Here is a 22,867-nt window from a genome sequence, read left to right as displayed (position 1 = left end):
GAATTTTCACTCAAGCATACTTAAATAATGATTTTCAAAGTTGATTAGACTACACCAATTAGTAAAGTGGAATGTTAGATTGGCAATCCGTCCACAAAATGCTTATTCCACTAAGCAAAGTTCATATCCTTTCAAAAAAAAAAAAAAAAGTTCATATAAATGTGCTAATGTTTTTTAAATATTAAAAAAAAATATTGAACATAAAAACACGAAAAATCATATGGTTAATTTAATTCAATTATTTACCATTCCATAAGCTATTCTGATCTGTTGATAAAGATATTTCTGGCCAACACATAAAAACTAAGCTATAAATTCGAATTAATATTTTGTGATTCAGGTACTCGAACATGTAATTTAGATGATTCAGGTACTTGGAACATTTAGAAGAAACAACTCTTTACCTCCATGTTTCGCCGATAAAATTGAATGGTTAATGGACGTATGCACTACTACAAATACAGGCAACCACAACGGCCCTTTAACAACGCTTATTCACGAAAATCATCAAAACACGTTGTAGAATTTATTCCGCGAATTTTACCAAACTTAATTACAACGGTTATGTGTTGTTAGCCGTTGTTATTTGTTTTAACAACGGGTCATACTTAAACAACCGTTGTTAATGAAAAAACTAATAACAACGGTTAAATTTTAACCGTTGTTAATGGTTTGGCGCCAAATCAGTGAAAAGTAATCACAACGGTTATATTAGAACCCGTTTTTAATACTTTTTAACAACGGTTGTAATCTCAATAACCGTTGTTATTAATATTATGAAAATCTTAAGAACAACATATTGCTTTATTCTGCTATACGCTACAAACACAAACACAAGCTAATACTGCTACTATATCATCCTCCATTCCTCCCTGATCGTCTCTCTGTCTTCATCTCCGTCACTGTTGTCACGTCTTCTCTCCCTCATCGCGCGTGTTTATCAATCAGGTATATATATGTTTCTTAGCAACGCTTATTATAACTAGATATAGGATTTTTTGGGTTATTATCTAATTTGTTGATAATTTAGCTTAATTGCTTTCCGAATTTCGTTTATTTGTTTGCCTATTATTGTATTTTCTGAATTAGTTGCCTATTATTACGAATGTAGAATAATGACTCGAACTTGGATGATTGATGCAAATATGAGTGACCGCACCTACAAGGATGGTTTAGCTGAATTTTATGAATTCGTTTCGAACAATTTGAATGGTTCTTCTAGTATTGCATGTCCTTGTGAAAGATGTGGTAATATTAGCTATATGGCTTTTTCGGACGTTAAAATACACCTAGAAAAGTGGAGATTTAGTCGATCCTATACACTTTGGATTTTTCATGGGGAATCATTAGAGGAAGAGAATAACTCGGAAGAAGATGATGTTGAGGTACACGAAAGGCTAATCGATGATCCCGAGTTTGCCGAGTTTTTGAGTTGGAAGAGTTGGAAGTAGAGAAGTTGAATGTTGGGTCTATAGATAATGAAGAGAATGATGATGAGTCCATTGCTTTTGAAGATGTAGGTGATGACACTAGTAATTGGGATGACCTTAACAACATGTATGAGAAGTTGTGTGAGTCCGAAGCACCTCTGTATCCTGGTTGTAAGTTCACAAAAATGTCTTCTGTGGTGAAGTTGTATAATATCAAGGGGGCAAATGGGGTGAGTGACACGTGTTTCACTAGTTTTTTAGCCTTAATAAAGGAGTTGCTTCCTGATGGTAATGTTCTACCTGTTAAGACATATGAGGCGAAAAAACTAATAAGAGGAGTGGGTATGAAATATGAGAAAATACATGCATGTCCAAATGATTGCATATTGTATCGGAAATTATATCAAAACTTAACCAATTGCCCTAAATGTTTGGAGTGGCGTTATAAGGATAAGGAAGGGATCCGGCTAAGGTGTTGTGGTATTTTCCATTGATACCAAGAGTCATAAGGATTTATGCGAATCCCGATGATGCAAAAATGTTAACTTGGCATGAAACAGGAAGAATAAATGATGGAAAACTAAGACACCCGGCAGATGGTAAGCAATGGAAATCGTTCGACGCTAAGTATCCCGAGTTCGGCAATGAACCTAGAAACTTACGTCTAGCGCTGTCCACTGATGGAATGAACCCACACGGAAACATGAGTAGCCAACATAGTACTTGGCCAGTAGTGTTGGCTATTTATAACTTACCTCCATATGTGTGCATGAAAAGAAAGTATTTGATGTTGTCGTTGTTAATTTCCGGCCCTAAACAACTTGGAAATGATATAGATGTATATTTGGAACCTCTTCTAGATGATTTGCGATTGTTGTGGGATAGTGGGATAGAAGTATTTGATGCATATAAGAACGAAACTTTCAATTTGAGAGCGATGTTATTGTGTACAATAACCGACTATCCGGCTTATGGCGACCTTTTCGGGCACACAGTTCATGGGAAAGAGGCTTGTCCATTGTGTGGGGAGGATATCGAGTCGGAATACTTGAAGTCTTCTCGTAAGTATGTGTATATGGGAAATAGGAGGTTCTTGTCTCATGACCATTGTTATCGCAAGATGCAGAAAGCATTCAATGGAAGACAAGAACTTCGTCAACCTCCTAGAATTTTGAGTGGGCATGAAGTTTATCGGAAAGTAAAGCATATTGAGATAGATTATGGGAAGAAGAGCGGCTCTAAATTGTCTACTCGTGGGTATAAGAAAAGATCCATATTTTTTGATAAACTTCCATATTGGCCGACTGGAGGTCGGCATTGCCTCGATTTCATGCACATTGAGAAAAATGTACGTGATAATATTATCAATACCCTTTACGAATGTTCCTGGTAAAACAAAGGATAACGCCGCAGCTAGGGAAGATATGAAAATGATGGGTATTAGGCTAGAGTTGGCACCACAGAAGAGAGGTAATCGTACATTTTTACCGCCAGCACCTTTTACCCTTTCACGGAATGAGAGAAAAGAGTTCTGTGCATGCTTGAATGGAATTAAAGTGCCACATGGTTATTCGTCGAACATCAAAAGCCTAGTGTCGATGCAAGACCTAAAACTCACGGGTTAAAGTCACATGATTGTCACACTTTGATGCAACAATTACTACCTGTGGCTATTCGTTCCATTTTACCCGAAAAGGTAAGATATGCTATAACTAGATTCTGTCTCTTCTTCCAGTCCATATGCGAGAAAGTCATCGATCCCGATGACGCGGATTCATTGCGGGACCTCGTTGTAACCTCTCTTTGTCGATTGGAAATGTATTTTCCACCCTCTTTCTTCACTATCATGATTCATCGGACCATTCACTTGGTTAGGGAGATTTTGTACCTTGGGCCCGTGTACTTGAGATACCAATATCCTTTCGAAAGATTGATGAAAGTCTACAAGGACTATACATCTAATCGGTATCGTCCCAGGAAGGTTGTATTCTTTGAACGCGCTATTTTAGACGAAGCTCTTTCATATTGTTACGCTCATCTCTCCCCGAAGGAGTTGATTGGCGTTCCTAAGAATCGTCATAGTGATTGGATGACCGGAAAAGGTATTAGGGGCCGGGTTGAAAAAATTGTGACACGTGAAATGTTGCATTTAGCACACATGTATGTGCTAAACAACGAAGATGAGGTGCAACCTTATATTCAACAACACAAAGATGAGCTCAAATACGATCACCAAAACAAGACCGAGAAGTGGATTGCGAACGAGCATACGAAGACGTTTCGAGAGTGGTTTAGGAATATTGTCTTACGAGTGTCGATCAACTGGTGATGACATCTCTCCTAGGTTACTACGTCTTGGTTTAGGTCCAAATGCCGGGGTCACCTTTTACAACAGTTTTGCCATTAATGGATATACTTTTTACACCCGTGAGCAAGATGAGGTGAGCACAATGCAAAATAGTGGTGTGAGTTCTGAATTTGAGGCAATGCACTTTGCTACTTCAAAAGATAAAAAGCCTATTTGGGGAAAATGCCTTTATTATGGTGTTATTCAAGAAATATTGGTACTAGATTACATTGATTTCACAATGCCTTTGTTTCGATGTAAGTGGGTTGATAACAACATCCATTGTGTCCGAAAGGATAAGATGGGATTTACGTTGGTCAATCTGGGTAAGGTTGGCAATAATAAGGATGATCCTTTCATAATGGCATCCCAAGCTAAACAAGTGTTCTATGTCACCGATCCTATGGATAAGAAGTGGTCATTGTCTGTCTATAAGGAAAAGAAGGAGTAGTCCATCCGATAATGATGATGATGATCGGGATGTCGTTTTTGAGGGAATGGATCAGTCTACCACTGTATCTTATTTCGACGATGTTGACACTGATCATGAGGACACCGAAAGCATCTATATGCGTGATGACCATGGTGAAGGTATTTGGGTTAACGAAGAAACTATGACATCCAAGAAACGTCCCCGATCCGAGATAGTTCATCGGGACACATACGATATATGCATGCATCTTTGGTGTAAGTTGTCTTATTTTCTTGATCTTATTATTAGATGTGGATCTTTGGTGTTGAAATTGTTGAATAATGTATTGTTACAGGTTTGGTTGTAATGGAATTCTGATAATTTTTTAAAAAAAAAAAGAGGTTCAACAATAACAACGGTTATATTTAAATTACCCGTTGTTAATACTTTCAACAACGGGTGTAGTACCTCTACCCGTTGTCAATTATTTTTTTGACGTATTTCATTTTGGCGCAAATTTGGTGAAAATATATTACAACGGGTATATGTTACCCGTTGTAATAAACTTTTGACAACGGTTGACTTTTATTGACCCGTTGTTATTAACATATAACAACGGTTCTTCTTTGAGCACCCGTTGTTAATAGTTTGTCTTAATAAAAAACTAATATAGAAACCCATCCAGCATGCCATATACAAACTAACACACACAACATTATTACTCCAACCGTTGGTATCCTGTGTTAATCCTTCTCTCTTCCTCGCTTTTTACATTCTCGTCGCCTTGATTTAAAACCCAGATTCCGTTGCCTTCCCTTATCATCCTGCTCGTTCTCTTTATCATCATCATCAACAGGTATGTTCACTTTAATTTTGTGTTTCGTCATTAGGGTTTTAAGACGATCATCTTGTTTCTTTTTTCATGCATTTGTTTGTTTTTCGTCTTCTTTGTTATCTTTATCATCCCGCATCATCTACTTTACTCCTCTTATCGGGGTTTAGGATTTTAGAAGCTCAATCTGTTGTTTTAAATTTTCATTCCTATTAGGGTTTAGGGTTTTAGATAATATTCTGCATGTACGTTGTTAAGTTGTTCATTTCCAGCTATATCATTCATATTTGGTTTTTAGGATTATCATGGGTGAAAAACGTAAAAGAAGTCAAAAGAATAATGAGCCTGGTGATAATAAGCCTGGTGAGAGGGATGCTACGAAGTGCAAGAAAGTCCTTGCAGCTATAGCGCTAAAGTAGTTCGAAATAACATGGAGTGAGAAGGGTTTCCCTCTTTGGTCCAAATGCGGGTCTTTTCTCCGGTTGGATTGGTGCTTGCACAAGACAGTTTGTGCCTATCTATTTAGAGGATGTTAAAAGTTTGAATCCAAAATTGGCGGAGTTATACTTGGCTCGTATAAAGGAAGGCTTTATTATACCCGATGAAAGTCATGATGAGTATTTAATGCATAAAGGCGGTGATGTCCACAGGCGGTGGAAGTGTGGCGTTGCTAGGGATTGGTTGTATGTGGACAAGGCAACGGGGGAGATGCGTAAGAGCCCACCGGAAAACAAGTGTCTCACCATCAAGCAGGAAGAATGGGATCTTTTCAAAAAGATGAGAACTACTGAGAAGTTTCAGGTTAAATATCCTCTCCTTTTAACGATTTACCTATCATTTTTTTAATTAATGAGTCCTTTATATAATCTTTTTATTATCTCATCTACTTGCGCTTTTATATAATTATTTGAAGGCCGTTAGCAAAAGAAATCGTGCTAACATTTCATGCAAGAAGGGAAAATTCTATGGTTCTCGGCGGTTCTGAGAAAGATAGAAGAGGACCTCGTAAGTAGCATGCATTATTGCCATGTGAGACTTTATTTTTTAATCACACTTGGACTTGCATTGATACACATTTACGTGTATAAATGTTACCATGTTAATGTGTAGGTGGCAAAGGGAGTGAAAGAGGTGGATCGGCATGTAACTTATAAACAAGGGCACACGCCTAAAGGATCCCGGTCGTCGCCTGACAAATATGATCAGGAAGTGTTGGCCAACATAGTAAGCATTATTTTATTAGGACGAGTTCATTACTAACTTTATTATTTTAGTCACAAATATAATTTGAAGTTTATTTAATATATTATAGGATAAAGTAGTGAAAGAGGTAGAAGAAGGGAAATTCACTCCCGGTGGTCGTAATGACGTTCTTGCTAGAGCGATCGGCCGACCCGAACATCCAGGTCGTTTGAGGGGCGTCCGTTACAGGTTGGAGTAACGAAATATTATGGGAAAACGCCCGAGATAAAGAAGAAAAGGAAGACTAAGTCCGAGAAACGTGACATGGTAACATTTATTCTATTATTTTCATTTAAGTTCAATTCACATGTTATTGTTGGGATAAAAATTATTTGACACATTACATTCTTGGCAAGCGACTTGATTAATGGCATCCGTACTACTAAAGCTGAATCTTTGGAGGTAAGCTTTCCGAAGAAGAAGTGAAGATGATGGAGGATGTCATTTCTAAAGGGGGTAATAATAAGGTACAACAGATTGGTGAAGAGGCCGCTACTACCTTGGCAATACATGAGAAGGAAGTATCGGTCAACGAGATTCAGAAAGATCGGGTACCTAATAATGCTTCTGAAGTTGTAACAACTAAAGCCGATCAGGTACCTAATATACTTCCTTATTTTTCTTTTCTTTTTTTTTTTTGGGTAAGATCAAGGGGTGTGTTCCGCCAACTTCCCGACATGGTGCCATTGAATTGGTTAATTTTATTAGGTAAATAATGGGTCTGAAAAGGAGATGCAACTTGATGAGAAGATTTGATGGAAAAAACATACATCCCCTTCAAGTCAGTTCCTGTTTTGATAAGGTATGCATGAAGTGTTTAATTAGTTAAATTTATATGAATTTGAAGTTTGTGCAAAAATCGGCATTTGAGAAGAAAGCGTTTTTGCAAAATCTTTTGAATCTTTGAAGCGTTTTTGCAAAGATATATATAATAATGTATATGTATGTGTATATTCTTTAGGCCGTAAACAATAGGCGATTATTCTTCTTGACCCTAATAGAATCGAAAAGCCCACGTGCGTGTTGGTAGGGGTCTCGTAGAAAACAAACTGCAGCGGTGAAGCGTAGTTCATGGCGAAAAACTTTTGCGAATCATAGAATAGTAGAGATAACTACGGTCAATCCAGGCTATGAAAAATTTCCACTTGCTGTCCGATTCGTGACGACATTACCATTCGGGAGATGCGCTTGGAAGTTTCATCCAATGGCACGATACTCACATCTACTTGGCGAAGATATCTCGCCGCCTCGCCTCAGCTTTGACGGGAAAGCGATTGGGGTTAGAAGAAATACCTTTATATATATATGTGTGTGTGTTACATTTTTAATTGTTGAATGTTTTTATATGTTAAATTTATATGTTATTTTTTTTTTTGTAGGGAACAAAAAGGCGGCTTTGGCGGATAAGCCTAAGTCCACAGACATGCCAACAACCTCGACTTCACAACAACTTGATGAGGTATGTATTTAATTAACTTCTCCATTTTTTAAAAAATTAACCTCGCCCCTTTATTTATATTTTGTATCGTATTTATAAAAAGCATGGTAATTTTGTGTAGGGGACAAAAAGACTGATAAGCCTAAGTCCCAGTCTTACTGCTACTACTACCTCATCATTGAAAGAAGCGGGTTGACGAGGTATTTAATTAAGTACGCTTTTATTTTTATTACTCCAACTAGGATATGTTACCTTTGGATTTTTATTATTTTAATTATCTATACTACATGTGTAATTTCTTTGGTAGTAGCACCACATCAAAGACTCATTATTTCCGTAGTGAAAGTTAGGAGTATAAACTCCACAAAATATAAAGGGAAGGATTACATGCAAAAAGTAAGAACGGGGACGATGATGAGACTGTATGAGGAGGTTGGCCATCGCATAGCCTCCGAGCAACTGATAATTATTCCGCTCGAGGAGGATATTCTAGGGGTTGAGCGCCAAGCATGCATATCATGGGATCTGCTAGCCGTATGTATTTGGACTAGACAGATTGATGTCCAACACATATTTGTTTGGATGAAGTAAGTTTCTTAATAAATAATTTCATAGTCTAATATTCGACTACTAGGTAGATAGTGTTTTAAATATCGGAATTAATACCGTAATAATGTAGGATATTGCAAACCAGAGTGATCCCCGAGAAGAATATTCCATCTGATCAATACGGATTCATGTGCCCCTTTGTTTTATCTTTATTTATTCCGGATTTCACGTTCGAACAACGGGTAGATTATATTGCTCAGCAATTGGCGACAACCAAGAAGTCGATTTTTGGCGTTTATAATGAAAAAGGGTAATAAACAAATTAATATTACGTTTCCCCTACAATTGCATTTTCATAACTAATATATGTACTTGTTAATAATGATGATGTCTCTTGATGTAGGACTCATTGGGTGCTAGCAGCCATCATGCCGACAAAGAAAAAAGTTTTCTGGTTGGACTCTTTACATCATCAACCAAGCGAGACTTTTAAGCACTTGATTAAAATGTAAGTTTATAATACTGATTTATTTATAATAACATTTTCAATTTTTATTTATAGAAAAAAGCTCGTTCATATTTTTGCCCCTAAAAAAATTAGTTTCCGCCTCCTTTTTTATTTTTTAAAAAAAGGGCCTTTAAGAAGAAAAGAGCAAACGAGGAGGATCAACCCACGAACGATTCGATGTTGGCCCGATTTTTTACGATAACGAGTACGTGCTCAAATACAATAACATTAAGTGCAAAATGTGTTTTAATACTAATACAATACCTAAAGTTCAAGATTACGATGTGAGCCTTCTCTCGTCTGCTTTTTTTATGTAATAATAGGCCCCTCGCATGACCGGATAGCATACAATGTGGATACTACGCTTGTCGGTTCATGTTGGAGATTATTAGGCGAAGATATCTCGTTATTCTAGAAAGGGTTAGTAATAATTTAAACATGTGTTTATTACTTTTTTTTAAATTAGAGCTAATGTTGTCTTGCAATTCTTTATATATATATACCATGATGTTGCTAATGTTGTCTTGCTTTAACGCTATATATACCATAATGTATTCTCTTTGTTTTTTCCGCAGATGTAATCAACTGAGTCACAACAGATTGAGCAATACTCAAGTATAGATATAGACGAGGTAAGAGACATGTGGGGCAACTACGTCTTAGAATATATATAGATAGAAATGCATGATACTATACTCACGAGTTTAGATCACTTATTAGTAATTTTTTGTTGAAGTTAGGGAATGATTAATTAGTTCATGTAAATTCAACTCCTTGTAATTATGTATATATATATATATATGATGATCTTTTGTTGTATGTGGTTGAATTGAATCTATTGAGTTCGATGAACCCACTATGATTTATCTTGGTCTTTGGTATATGGTTTCTTTGATATATGCGGGTTTTTGAATGGCATGAAACAAATTTAATTTTTGAACATTAGGTGTACGTAATAAAAACGGTTACTAAAAAAACCGTTGTGAATACCTTTCACAACGGTTAATAAAACTAACACCGTTGTGAATGACATTTACAAATACCCGCGCATAATATTCAACAACAGGTTTTAATCAAAGAACCGTTGTTAAAAGTATTCACAATTTTGGAGGTAAAATTACAACAACGGGTATTAAACAAAGAACCGTTGTTACTAACAATTTCAACAACGGGTATGTAACATAAACCCGTTGTCAAAAGACTTCATAATTTTGGAGGGAAAGTTACAACAACGGTTATACATACGACAACCGTTGTTATATTATTCCCTCCAAAATTTTGAAACACTTTCCACAACGGAGAACACCCAACAACAACGGCTTTTAACCGTGGTGAATACTTTAGACAACGGTTTCACTAAATAAGCAAACCGTTGTAAATACCTTCTACAACGGCCGCATTAACAACGTCCGCTTTTTTATTTTACAACGGTTTTTACCCGTTGTTATAGGTTGTATCTGTAGTAGTGATGTCTTCATGGTTATAGTTACGGAAAAAAAAATTACAAGTTGTAATCAAATGTCGAGAAAAAGAAACGTATTTGAGAGAAGAAAGGAAAACATTCAAGTATTAAATCATAATATGCTTTAGCCTCTTATATCAAAGAAATCCGACTCCTAACATATTAAATCGGTTTTTCTAACGTATGCTCTACAAAGCTAATTAAAGAAAGATCTACCATATTATTAACACATTAATCATGTAAAAATGAGTCTGTACATCAATTTCTTATGATATATTTTTAGGAATTATTCTTTAGTTAGTTTTTTAATATGTGCTCTTAGGACACATATTAGAAAAACGTTTATCCAATAAGCAATGATATCAGTGACGGACCCTCCCTTAGACTTTATTATCCTCTCTTAACCAATCATTTTATACTTCGTTGCTTTTAATTCTCTAATGCTCATTGCCTTTCAATTTCATTTTCTCTGTTTTCTTCAACGCCTTTTTCGTCTATACTCTTTGTCGGCATTATCGTCTTTCATTTTTTAATGGAAAATGAGATAACGTCACTAGAATATACTGTACTAAATAGCTAGTGCTAAAAATATTGTCTCAACTCCCAAGATACATTTGCGTTACGTGGAATTAACAAGTCATGATCTCATTATCGGTTTTAGTCTTGATTTTTAGTCGTTGTCTGTCTTAGTCATCGTGGCATAAAACGAATTCAAGAGCTTGTCAAGCGGTCTTGTTTCACTAACACCCTTAGCTTCAATAACATCCGAGAAAGAAAGAAATTTCTAATTTCTCTAATTTATACGAGGAATGCAAAATTGCTTATATAACACAAAGAAGTAATACAAACTTAATCAAATTTCAAGTAAAGTTTAAGAAAATAAGAAATAATCCGCTAGACAATTAATGCTTAGTTACGGTTTAACTACAAGGTTAAGCATAGTATCTGGCTATCTGCTCAACAAATGAGATTGAGATTAGAAATTTAGTTGATAATTATGTTCTTAAACAATTCGTTCTCCGGTGGCATGAAGGTTATAGAATACAGTCGAGACGAAGTAGAGCATGGCCGTCAGTATCAAAAATGCCTTGAAAGATCCAAGCCATTCTACAAAATAGCCGGTCCCAATTGTACTGATTATTGCTGCAAATGTTCCGGCTGCATTTGAAATACCTGTAATTACCCTTTTCCGGTTTAATCAACTGTTATTTCTTATATCCTTAAACATATCATACACTATTAATATTCAGAGGATTTAGACGTATAAGAATCGGAAATAATGTACCATGAAGTCGTCCAACCGATTGTGGCGCAATATCCTGCTCAACACATAAATAACGTCAAAATTGAATCACAAATTCTCATTATAGACAGCGCATATCCATTTAGGGGTGCTCATTGGGTCGGGCCGGGCTGGTGCGGGCTGGGCTGGGGTAGAGCAGCACTGGCACGACACTACCATAGGACCGGGCTGTGCTGGGCTGGTTTTGGTCAGGCCCGGGCACATCACTATAGGGGCGGGCTGGGCTGGGTTGGTTACTTTTTTTTTTTTTTTTTTTTTTTTAAAAAAAAAACGGGCTGGAAACCGGGCTGTGCTGAAAAAACCCAACACTAGCACAGCCCGTAGTGCTGACCGGGCTGCTGAAATCTGGCCCATGAGACCGGGCTGGGCCGGGCTGGCCCGCCATGTTGTCCACCTCTATATCCATCTAGCTATAGACAGGCCAAATATCCACCTACTTTAAGCAAAACGGGCAAAATGTCACCACCTTAACGCCAAATGTCACCAGTGTCATTTCCTAAGCTACAACAGATAGTTTATCACATGGAAATGGTACTGGTGACATTTAGCGTTAAGGTGGTGACATTTGGCCCGTTTTACTTAAAGTGAGTGGATATTTGGCTTGTCTATAGCTATAGACGGATATCCCCGTCTATAATGAGATGCTTTGAAATTGAATATTGTGAGAAAATAGCGGTTGGACAATATAAACGAGATAAAAGGTCGTACTTGTATATTGAGTAAGTATCCAGCTTGGCTGAAAGCACTGAAACTCAAAGCAATTGTTAGTATCACAGATGCAACACCGGGAGTCGTGGCGTAGTTTAAGCAAAGTAAAGACAACCCGGGTCCAACAAAACCTATAGACTGCAGAGAATGCAAACACATTGTTACTTTGCTTAATTTACGTTTCATGAAGTGTCCAAGTGTCGTGTTGGAAAGAATCAGGATACAAAACCACGCTGGGAGACGGGTTACCTGCATGATTTTACGAACTAGTATCAAAGCATAGCCAGCTTTGATCAAGTAATCAGATGTTGCACCAGCAGCGTAGCTAGAAACTGCCATCACTCCCCATGGCACTGCACTAAACCACGCCGCTTCCTTTAGGTTCACACCAAGTACCTGAGACAATATCCCGAAACAAAATTAATCAACAAATGGTTAAACAAAGAAACTTCACAAGCCAAACACAGTAGCGCGCTGATGCTTACAGTTTTAAAATAAATTGGCATCCATGATAGAAGAACAAAATAACCCTGCAATACCGGGAACAAAATGTAAGGCTGTTTCATATGTGTTTTTTTTTTTTTTTTGGTCGATTCAAGTTCGGGAATGGTGGAAACATACCCAATTGTTAGTAAAATTGGCAAAGATGATTGCCCAAGAAGGCCATTTCGATAAGAGAAGGCGAACAGGCAGAACCTTAGCATTATTGCTGACAGATAAATTAGCCTTCCCTGCTTGGATCAGTTGCAGTTCTGAATTTGTCATAAATCGGCTTTCCTTTGGATCATTTGTGACTCCGTAACTCCATACCAGTAGCCAAAGTAGGCCGAGGGATGAAAACAACACAAAAGGACCAGATATTCCGGTTAGTGTTATCAAATTTGGAGTCACACACAAACCTAATACATTGCCAAGTTGAAATCCTGCCAAAGAAATCCCAACTGCACGCGCACGTTCATGAACTGGAAACCACCTACATAATAAGGCGGTTACAGTGCATCAAAGTTATTCCATTACTTCTTAGTTCTTCTTTAAGACACGTTAGTTCGTGGATGTTACAAATGTTACAACACTACATGAAAAACAAGCATAAGTAGATAAATCAAAGTTAATTACCTTGATAGGATTATGTTCATGGAGGGTATAGCAACACCTTGTGCTAGTCCAAAAAAAGCGCGAACAACTAAAAGGGTGGTGGCAGATAAATCAGCTGCCCATGGAGTTAGGAACGTGGCAAGTGACCAGAATCCGACACCCCATGCCATAACTCTTGCTCCGCCAAATTTGTCAGCCATTGCTCCACCAATTACTGAGGAGACTATGTAACCCCACAAAAATGATGACTGATAACACAGGACACCAAGAAACAACACCATACATTACAAATTATGCTTACATTGTTTATTGACTTTCTTCAACTATCATGAGTAGCAAGACGATATATGTCGATCTCTGGGTGTAAACAAAGCCTATGTGACTATATCACTTAGACTCGATTATAAGTATCCAATAATGGTACGCATGTAGCCGTGTAGGTGATCAACGACTATTTTCTGAAAGTTACCTTGATAGTATTAGGAAAATGTCCCCAAGGATTTTTTTGAGAATACTACTATACTCAACTAATTTTTTTGGTGTCAAATGAGGCGCTAGGTCAGTACAATATATGAGAGAGGGGGATTCGAACCCATGACCTATTGTCACTATACCTCCGTCTTAACAGCTAGGCTAAGATCTCTCTGGTAACTCAACTCTACTAATACAATACTCACATCAAGTCGAGTCTTGAGAGTAATAGAGTGATTTTGTTCTACTAGTGTAACCAAGTAACTTTCTCATTGGTCATATATATACATGCAGTCTCATACTTGTGATACAAAGCTAAGCTAGTACCTCCTCCTAACCCAGTACAACAACAGTTAGGACCAACAACATCGTCAACTGGCGAGGGCAAGAAATGGAGAGGATCCAAACCAATCCCTGTGACCCCAGTGGCGGAGCCAGAATTTTAACTTAGGGGGCGAACGACTAATTTCATCAGGTACACTCGAAAAAATTTAACTAAAAACTTTGAAAATTTCATCCGACAGTGAGGCGACCGCCCCTGCTAACCCCCTAGCTTCACCACTGTGTGACCCTCACTAACCCAATGCAAAATAAAATTTACAACATTTTCAAATGACTTTTCTATTCATCATGAGTAGATACAAGTCTAGCACGTATTTCCCGATAACAATATATAACACAGACGAATTAAAACATGTGACATTAACAAGTAACACGTAACTATTATTAAACTGAACCAAGTGGTGTTAGTCTAGTGGTAGCCGGATTAAACCTTGAAGCTTGCAGAAATGCAGGAGTTGAGAGGTCCCGGGTTCGACTACCAGCTGGGGCGATGATCACTTGGCCACTGCAGCCCCCGAAGGGTGGCTTACATGGTCCATGTGGTGGTGCGGGAATGCATGGGCCCGGGAGACTCAACCCCCTCGTCATCAAAAAAAAAAAAAAAAAAAAAACTGAACTCAATACCATCAGGTGACGCTAGCGCTATTTAAAAAAAAAATACCTGAACAATGCCAACAAAAGAAGTGGACCAAGCATGAGTAAGAGAAAGTGGAACAACAGCAACAGACATAACAATTCTATTAGCATTCAAAAGACACATAACCATAGCCACCAAACACACCACTTTATATCTATACTTTCCTTCTTCACCATTTTCATCATCTTTAAATAAAAATACTCCATTTTCTCCATCATTTTCCTTGCAATTCACCTCTACATTTCTTAAACTATTACCATCTTTGTATTTCTTCCATAATCTTATTTTTGACGGAGATTTCGACCGAGAATTTGTTAAATTTAATGCAAATGATGATGGATTAATGTGTATATTGTTGGGTTTTTGTTGTTTTTTGTTTGAATTGTTTGTTAAATTATTGAATTTTGTGTATGATGAACAAGAATAAATGAGAGATGTCATTGTTTTTTTTTTTTTTTTTTTTTTGCTAATTGAGAATAATTGAATTAAGTGTTGTGTTACCCACTAAGTATAAATAATTACAAATAAAATGTAGAGAATAATTATCACTTTTTATCTTCTATTTGTACTATTATTGTTTGGATTTACTTCAATTAATTGATTCCTTTTACAAGGGTAGAGTAATTGAAATTTTTGTAAAAAATACAATAACAAGGGAATTTTTACTAGGAAAAACTTATAAATAAGAAATAATCGAATAACCTTAGGTTTGAATGTGAAAAATATACGTCTCTACCAAACACCGAACATTGTTTTGTGTCATCGACTCTAATGATACTACCATAAAAAGTCGACAGTAAAAGAAAAGTCGTCGTTAAATAGCGTCTTTTGAGTATTAATTCTCTTTCGAAGAAGAGAAGCATAGACGCAAAACGTAACAACAATAAAAAGTCGATAGTAAAAGAAATGTCTACGATGTTAATAGTAGACTTTTTCGGGTTTTAGCTAAGTTGTGTCCGTTTGACCATTTTTATCAGCATTTCATTAACCTGGACAGTGGACAGTCGACAGCACCAGAAATCATACAACCATCTATCAACAGGCACAAGAACTCGAGACGGTCTCAGTTATTGAGAGACCATTCTTCCGCTTCTACAAATACAACAAAACAGAACACAATTACACAACACAAACATACTGTTGACTCTTTTTCCAAGATTGCTAATTTGATACAGCATCAAGGTTTATCTACCTCCTCTTACTCTCCTTCTTTTCTATACATTGCCAATTGACTCTTTCTAGGTTTTGGGCATAATTGCAATACATCTTTTATGTTGATTATTTGTTAGATTTCTGCTTTTCTTGCTACCCAATTAGATAAAGTTTTGATCTTTGAATTAAAAAAAACCCTAATTTTGTTGCATTTGATTAGGGTTCTACAGGAAATTACCCACCTAAAATTGACTCTTTTAGATTTTGGGCATAATTGCAATTCATCTTTTATGATGTTAAATATGTTAGATTTGTGCTTTTTTTAATACCCAATTACATAAAGTTTTGATCTTTGAATCAAAAACCCTAATTTTGTTGCCATTGATGAGGATTCTAAACGAAATTACCCACCTATAATTGACACTTTTAGATCACATATGATGTCAATTTGTTAAATTTATGCTTTTTTTACTACCCAATTACATAAAGTTTTTATCTTTGAATAAAAACCCTAGTTTTATTGCCATGGATGAAGGTACTGGAGGAAATTATCCACCCAGAAATGTCCCAAATTTGTCAAAATCACAAAACCCAAAAAGCATAAACCCTAATAATCTTGGAAAAAAGTTTCCCACTTATCTTGATGCTGTGTATGTAACACCAAGAACAAGAATTTTGTGTGAAATTGTTTCTAGGACCCCAAATCCAGATATTGATTCTGCCCTTAATGATAGTGGCATTACGCCGAGCCCGGAACTTGTAGAGGAGGTGCTTAAGCTCTCATATAATAGTCCTGATGGTGCTGTTGGGTTTTTCCGATGGGCTGGGTTTTCGCATAAACCCTCGGCTTATGCCTGGAATTTGATGGTTGATTTGCTTGGTAAGAATCAATTGTTTGACAAAATGTGGGGGGCTATTCGGACAATGAAGGAAGAAGGGTTGCTTTCACTTGCTACATTTGTGTCTGTGTTTGGGAGTTACTGTGAGGTGAAAAAATTTGACGATGCTATGATGACGTTTGATGTGATGGATAAGTATGGGGTTGAACCTGATGTGGTTGCGATGAACTCCTTGTTGAGTGCGATTTGTATGCAGAAAAATCAAACTCAAATGGCGTACAATTTTTTCGACAAAATCAAGGGTAAGATTCCACCTGATGGAGATACCTTTGCGATTTTGTTAGAGGGTTGGGAGAAGCAAGGGAATGCTGCCAAGGCTAAGACCACGTTTGGCGAGATGGTGGTTCGGGTGGGGTGGGATGTGAAGAATATGGCGGCTTACACTGCTTTCCTGAACACGTTATTAAGCAAATCTCAGGTTGATGAGGCTGTCAAGTTTCTCCATGTCATGAAGGGAAAAGGATGTTTGCCGGGCTTGACGTTTTTTTCGAATGCTCTAGATATTCTTGTTAAGCAAAATGATTCTGTTCATGTTGTTCCGTTGTGGGATACAATGGTGGGGAGTGATATAATGCCCAATTTGATCACGTTCAATGCAATGATCGGTTTGTTTTGCAACAACAATGATATTGACAATGCCTTTCGGTTCCTCGATGATATGCCAACATATGGAGTGTTTCCCGACTCCCTAACCTATAACACAATATTTGAATGCTTAATAAGCAACAAGAAGGGCCGTGAAGTAGCAAGCTTTTTCAGGGAAATGATAAAGAACGAATGCCTTCCCACACCTCGCAATTGTACTGCCGCTGTTGATATGTTGTTTGACCAAGATGATCCTGAGACGGGAATCGAGATTTGGAATTATTTGCTAGAAAACAAAGCCCCGTCAATAGATGATACTGCTAATGTCCTGCTGGTGGCACTGTGCAAGATAGGCCGTTTCACGGAACTCAAAAGAATTGCCTATGATATGCTCGACCAGAGAATTATCATTCAGGTAGACACCATGGAAAAATTGCAGAAGGCATTTTATAAAGAAGGCCGGAGTGCTAGAGATGTATATGACAATCTCGAGAGGAGGTGGAAATCACGCACTTTGCGATGATCATTCCGTGCTCTTTTTACAGCCCTTCCCTTTTATCCTCTTTTACTTTTCTGGGTAGCCTTTAGGTAGTTTTCTCTTTCTATCTACTTCAAGTAACTGTTGCTATTAATGGTAATGCTTTTAGCATAAAACAGTTGCCTAAGATGTGGTATAACTTATTCGCCAGTCACCACCCGTTCCCACATCTCGAATTCCTTCACGGGCAAGGTAAGGTGTTCATATATACTGCCTTAACACTCGGTCTTTGCTATCAATTGGTTTACTCCACCATTTTAAGACTCATTTGGATGCTGAGTCTTTAATTGATTTAAAGACGATACCTTTTACTCCACGCTGTTTGCAGTAGGCTTCCTGTTATTATGAATGTTGTAGCTCTCTGTGTTTTACTCTTAAGTTTGTTGAGCTGGCCTCCAGGAGATTGATGTCTTTGCCAGCGTTTTGTTGTTAGCGAGGTTTGCTCTTGACCGAGAGACTCTCTACGCTTTTATTCTCTTACATTGCATTAACCTTCTATGTGCTTCATCCTTTCTTAGTTTTACCTAGCGAGTTACCTTCTAGATTCTTAGTTGAAAATTGTTCATTTCCCTGGCTATGGGTTGAGTAACCTCACTTTAAGTCATTCCAGGTATATTATATTGTTATGTACTTTGGATCAGATGGGTCATATACATGTTCAATTCTGTTCCGAGTGTGACTATTACGTTAGTTCAGATTTGAGTCATTTCAAGTTGATTCGAGTCATTTGGAGGCGTAACAAGGGTCATTTTGGCTGTTGGTTGATCAACATTGGTGTAATTTCAAATTAGTAATTATGATATAAGTCGGGTCAACTCAAGTCATTTTGGGATGAGTCAATTTGGGTTAGGTAGTCCAACTCTGACTTTTGTCATTTTGGAGTGCCTGACTCTATATCAAGCCGGAAAAGTTCAGGTTGGATCATTTGAGCCAATTCAATTTTGCTGGGTCTACGGCTGAGCCTGAGAATGTTGTTCTTAGATCTCGGAAAGATTGACAGCAGGTCTATTTGGGAATTGAATGTAAGATTATCTTAGGTAAAGATCGTTGTATGATAAATCCGGTTGATGGTTAGGCATTTTGAGTAAGCTTTCATGTTTCTCCTTAATTTGTTGTTACTGGTTCGGGACACAGTTCATTTAAGGCTGACAGAGCCTCTCAGTGTTATGAAGCCTATATACCACGCAATTCGCATGCAGTTGAGTAAGGGCCTTAGCATGGTTATACACTTGTATGTAGCTGTACCACCCTCGTTAGACCTGTCAAAATGGTCAAGCGGGTTTTGTTTGGTTGGAACAAAACTGGAGGTCCCATCTTCCCATGTATTCCGACATTGAAATGCTGAACTGATGTTGTAGAAGCGACTGTGTCGACCCAGTTATATATATATATATATATATATATTGTGCATCTGTGCTAGGTAATTTTCTCAGCTTATCTCATGCTGAAAGCAGCACAAGATGTTCCGTCTTAAATATTGGTTTTCTAAGTTACAATTCCAGAATTGCTTGTATTAATTTGATGTTGGTTATGACAAAAATGTAACCAGCACTGGTACAAAATGTGCTAAAACCTTGATAAATCTGCCCACAACGGTCTGAGTTTAATCCCGTCGCATGTATTAATTTACCTAATTAAGGAATCGCTGTCGTTAGCTTCAAACTGAAACTGAAAATTATTTTCTGCAATTGTCCATCTTTCTGCTCGATTCCGATCTAGTCCATTTTCCCAGTCCGGACTGGATAATGCACACCCCTACGACCTACCTCTAAACAGTTAAGCACCACTTCCTCCATTTATTTGACTTATATACCGATAATTCGAGAAAAAGAAAACCATATGACTGAATATTTAATTCGAGAAAAAGAAAACCATATGACTGAATATTTTTTGGGTTGGATGGAAACTACACCTAACGACAATTAAGGTAATCTTTTTTATAGAATACAAATACATGTGTAAGGTGGTTTTACACAAATTTATCGTAAAATGAAATCTTTTACCCACTAATAGGGTTGTGTTTGGATTCATTTTTCAATTATATTAGTGTAAAATCGCCTTATACAAGACTGACTCCACGACCCATGCCAGTCGAGTACTCGACTATGGTTACAAACAATCTTATGCTTAACAAAACAACCTGAATAACCCTTTAGATCAACAGAAGCACAAAAGAGAAAGGCAAAGGCATCATATATTTTGTGATTTTGTAGATGAAGTGTAGTATACTTTTGTTCTTTGTTTTCAATACAATAGTACTTAAAAGTACACATTAAAGTACCCTATAACATACATCATACTCCGTCTCATTCATCAAATTCTTTACATTTACTTCTGATACGGACTTTTACGACTTCACATGCATGTGACTTTTAACGATACGTATGTTAGTTAATCGGACTTGTAGACTAAAAAAATAATGTAAATTTTTTTTTTAATCTCCCACTCATCAGATTCCTTACATTTTTTTTTAAAACATATCGGAAAAAAAAATGTAAGGAATCTGATGAGTGGGAGAGACCGGGAGAATATTATATACATATACAATAATCCCTAAAGTAAACTCATATAATACCACATTCTTCATTTTCTTGGTACAATTAGCTTTACCTCTAAGTAAAGAAGATACCAAAACCTTCCCTCAAAATGAAGATCAAGAACCTTAAACTTCCTCAACATGATTTCCTCCTCACTATCCCAACAAATAAAACCACCCCACATTCTAATTCCGAACCTTCCCAAATAAAAATATATACAACAAAATTTCGACGTAAATTTATTTAAAGTTAATAACATTGGCTTAATGCCGAATGTTGTTATATTAATCCCATCAATATCTTCCTTAATTTCATCATTAATCTTCGTTAATGCCAACCGTGATTGGCCGCGGACACCACGGGCAACGCCGGACCCACCCGTTAATATGGTGTGTAGCCATAGTATGCACATTTTTAACCATAATTGTTATTTTTACGGGTATGGTAATTTTTATAGGGTACCTTGTTATTAAGCCTAGGGTGCCATACATTATTGTCACAAATGCACATCTAGACAACTTTGACACGAGTCAAGCCGGGTTATTAAATATCCAAATTACCCTCTGGATGAGGGCCGAGAATGATAACCAGGACGCTCAAGCCAGCTTTTCAGATTTCAACTATGACCTGAGTTTTCACGGGATTAAAATTGATACCCTTAAGAATTGGCCTTTTGAGGTAGGTAAAAATGGGTCGGTTTTATTCCAATTTATTGCGAAATCAAGTTCGATACCATTGGATCCGGAACAAGAGTCTATGGTATCAAGATCTTATAATGAGGATAGAATTGTGTTTCATTTGTTGGGTAGAACAAGAGCAAGATGGAGAGTTGGGCCGTTAAAATCAGTTAAGTTCTTGTGTAATTTGTTTTGTGAATTACAATTTCATAGAGATGGGACTAGTTTTGAATCCCATTGTACTCCTAAGTTTAAATAAGTTTAAGTTTAATTATTTAAATTACATATATTCTTATTTACGTTTTGATTTTCGCAATTTTATTTTAGTCGAATAATTTTATATTTGAAATTAACACTTTTTTTTTTGATGAATTTGTCTGATTATAAATGTAAACCATCTATTCAAAAGATATTTATCATTTCCATGAACCAAATTAGCTGTTTAAAACGGGTATTTGGAATAATATGTTACACGAGAATTTGTGTTTTATCGGGTATTGGGATTAAGTCACATTTTTAGCATTGCTTTTACATTTAAACTTGTATTTCTTCTATTTTTTTTCTTTTTAGAAAATTTAGTTGTATTTCCTATGTCTTTCTTCAATTAGAAACATTAGCATCCTAGAGAAAAGAGGGTGTAAGATCCTAGATAAAATAATAAAGACAACTAGACAAGGGTGGAGTTAGGAAGGGGCTAGTAGGACGTTCGTCCCGTTACAGGATAAAAATTTCGATTTTTTTTTTAATTTACCTTATCGAAATACATTCATATAGTATGTATGTAAGACATGTAACTATGTACGGAGTAATATATAATTAAGTATCCCTATCAAGTATGTATGTAAGTATGTAACTATGTAAGCCTTTAAAGTCAAAGTTTGTAAGAAATGTAAACATCTTTATTTCCTTTGTAAGTATATATCAGGTAGGCTTTATGTTCCGCATGCAACAACTTTGACAAATTATGTATTTCACATTTTCCACTTGTGTGGTTTTAGCTTTGTCCTTAGTCACAAGGTTTAAGGAAAAGTTGATGACTATTCTTTGCATTTAAAAATTACTCTATAATATAATTTAACATTTTATGTAATTGTATACTTGATCAATAGGAAAATCGCGTTTGTAAAAGCATGTAAAATATCGTATAGATAATAATAAAGACAATATCTGATTATAAAAGAGTTATGTTACTCAACTGATTAGAGTGCACGATATAACATGAAACATTAATAACAAGTTATAAAAACTGGGAAGTGCACTCGATATCCAAAGGGATGAAGAAATTGCGGGTTGTTTAGTGTAGCTACTAGTTAACTCGATTGTAGAGTGGCGTAATTGTTTCTATGTTATGAATTTATTAATTTAATGATATGGAACTATTCAATCAGCTAAATTTCGTTCCAATGCTATTGAGATTGTGTGCAAAATTTCTAAGGGAGATTGTTTAGTTAAGCTAATCGCTTCAAATTAATGCACGCAATATAATCAAAGGTTAAATGACATACAAATGGGATTAATACAGATTTACATGCCAACTAATCCTAGACATTTAGGACTCAATTTAAGTCTCAATGTGGTTTATGTTTGTATGTTGGCGAAAATAGATTTAAGTTTAACGATCTTATTAGTCATTAGATAGTAGATGGTAAAGCTAACCAACAATACAAGTCATCTCGGCCCAGCACGGTCGAGCCTACATTGGG

At 36.6% G+C, this 22,867-nt stretch overlaps 4 protein-coding genes across 4 annotated transcripts in view; 3 read left to right on the top strand and 1 right to left on the bottom strand.

Moving 5' to 3' along the window:
• Positions 1–22,867, top strand: part of LOC141594372 (rop guanine nucleotide exchange factor 14-like) — a 206,763-nt gene that overhangs the window by 128,685 nt on the left and 55,211 nt on the right. The window lies entirely within an intron of this gene.
• LOC141594215 (putative anion transporter 3, chloroplastic) lies at positions 11,074–15,217 on the bottom strand. Its single transcript, XM_074414368.1, has 8 exons — positions 14,801–15,217; positions 13,348–13,574; positions 12,853–13,204; positions 12,717–12,761; positions 12,481–12,627; positions 12,232–12,369; positions 11,506–11,539; positions 11,074–11,393 (listed from the first exon to the last, which is right to left on the bottom strand). Exons 1-8 carry the CDS (start codon positions 15,215–15,217, stop codon positions 11,224–11,226), a joined length of 1,530 nt encoding a protein of 509 aa, XP_074270469.1. The 3' UTR covers positions 11,074–11,223.
• On the top strand, positions 14,904–18,104 carry LOC141594227 (uncharacterized). Its single transcript, XM_074414374.1, has one exon. The coding sequence runs from the start codon at positions 16,388–16,390 to the stop codon at positions 17,933–17,935; it is 1,548 nt and encodes a 515-aa protein (XP_074270475.1). The 5' UTR covers positions 14,904–16,387; the 3' UTR covers positions 17,936–18,104.
• On the top strand, positions 20,568–21,963 carry LOC141645580 (uncharacterized). The gene has a single exon (XM_074453990.1). The coding sequence runs from the start codon at positions 20,818–20,820 to the stop codon at positions 21,421–21,423; it is 606 nt and encodes a 201-aa protein (XP_074310091.1). The 5' UTR covers positions 20,568–20,817; the 3' UTR covers positions 21,424–21,963.

Source organism: Silene latifolia, chromosome 1 (assembly GCF_048544455.1).
Source record: "Silene latifolia isolate original U9 population chromosome 1, ASM4854445v1, whole genome shotgun sequence".
Taxonomy (NCBI): domain Eukaryota; kingdom Viridiplantae; phylum Streptophyta; class Magnoliopsida; order Caryophyllales; family Caryophyllaceae; genus Silene; species Silene latifolia.
This window is presented reverse-complemented; position numbering and strand designations above follow the sequence as displayed.

Bases quoted from the DNA above. Each gene is read 5' to 3' on its own strand.
- LOC141594227 (XM_074414374.1), top strand. From the start codon at position 16,388: ATGCTTTTTTTACTACCCAATTACATAAAGTTTTTATCTTTGAATAAA.
- LOC141645580 (XM_074453990.1), top strand. From the start codon at position 20,818: ATGCCAACCGTGATTGGCCGCGGACACCACGGGCAACGCCGGACCCAC.
- LOC141594215 (XM_074414368.1), bottom strand. From the start codon at position 15,217: ATGACATCTCTCATTTATTCTTGTTCATCATACACAAAATTCAATAAT. The intron at 12,762-12,852 runs GTATGTTTCCAC...CCGGTATTGCAG, and splicing joins CCAATTTTACTAACAATTGG to GGTTATTTTGTTCTTCTATC. The intron at 11,540-12,231 runs GTACGACCTTTT...TGTGTTGAGCAG, and splicing joins GATACTTACTCAATATACAA to GATATTGCGCCACAATCGGT.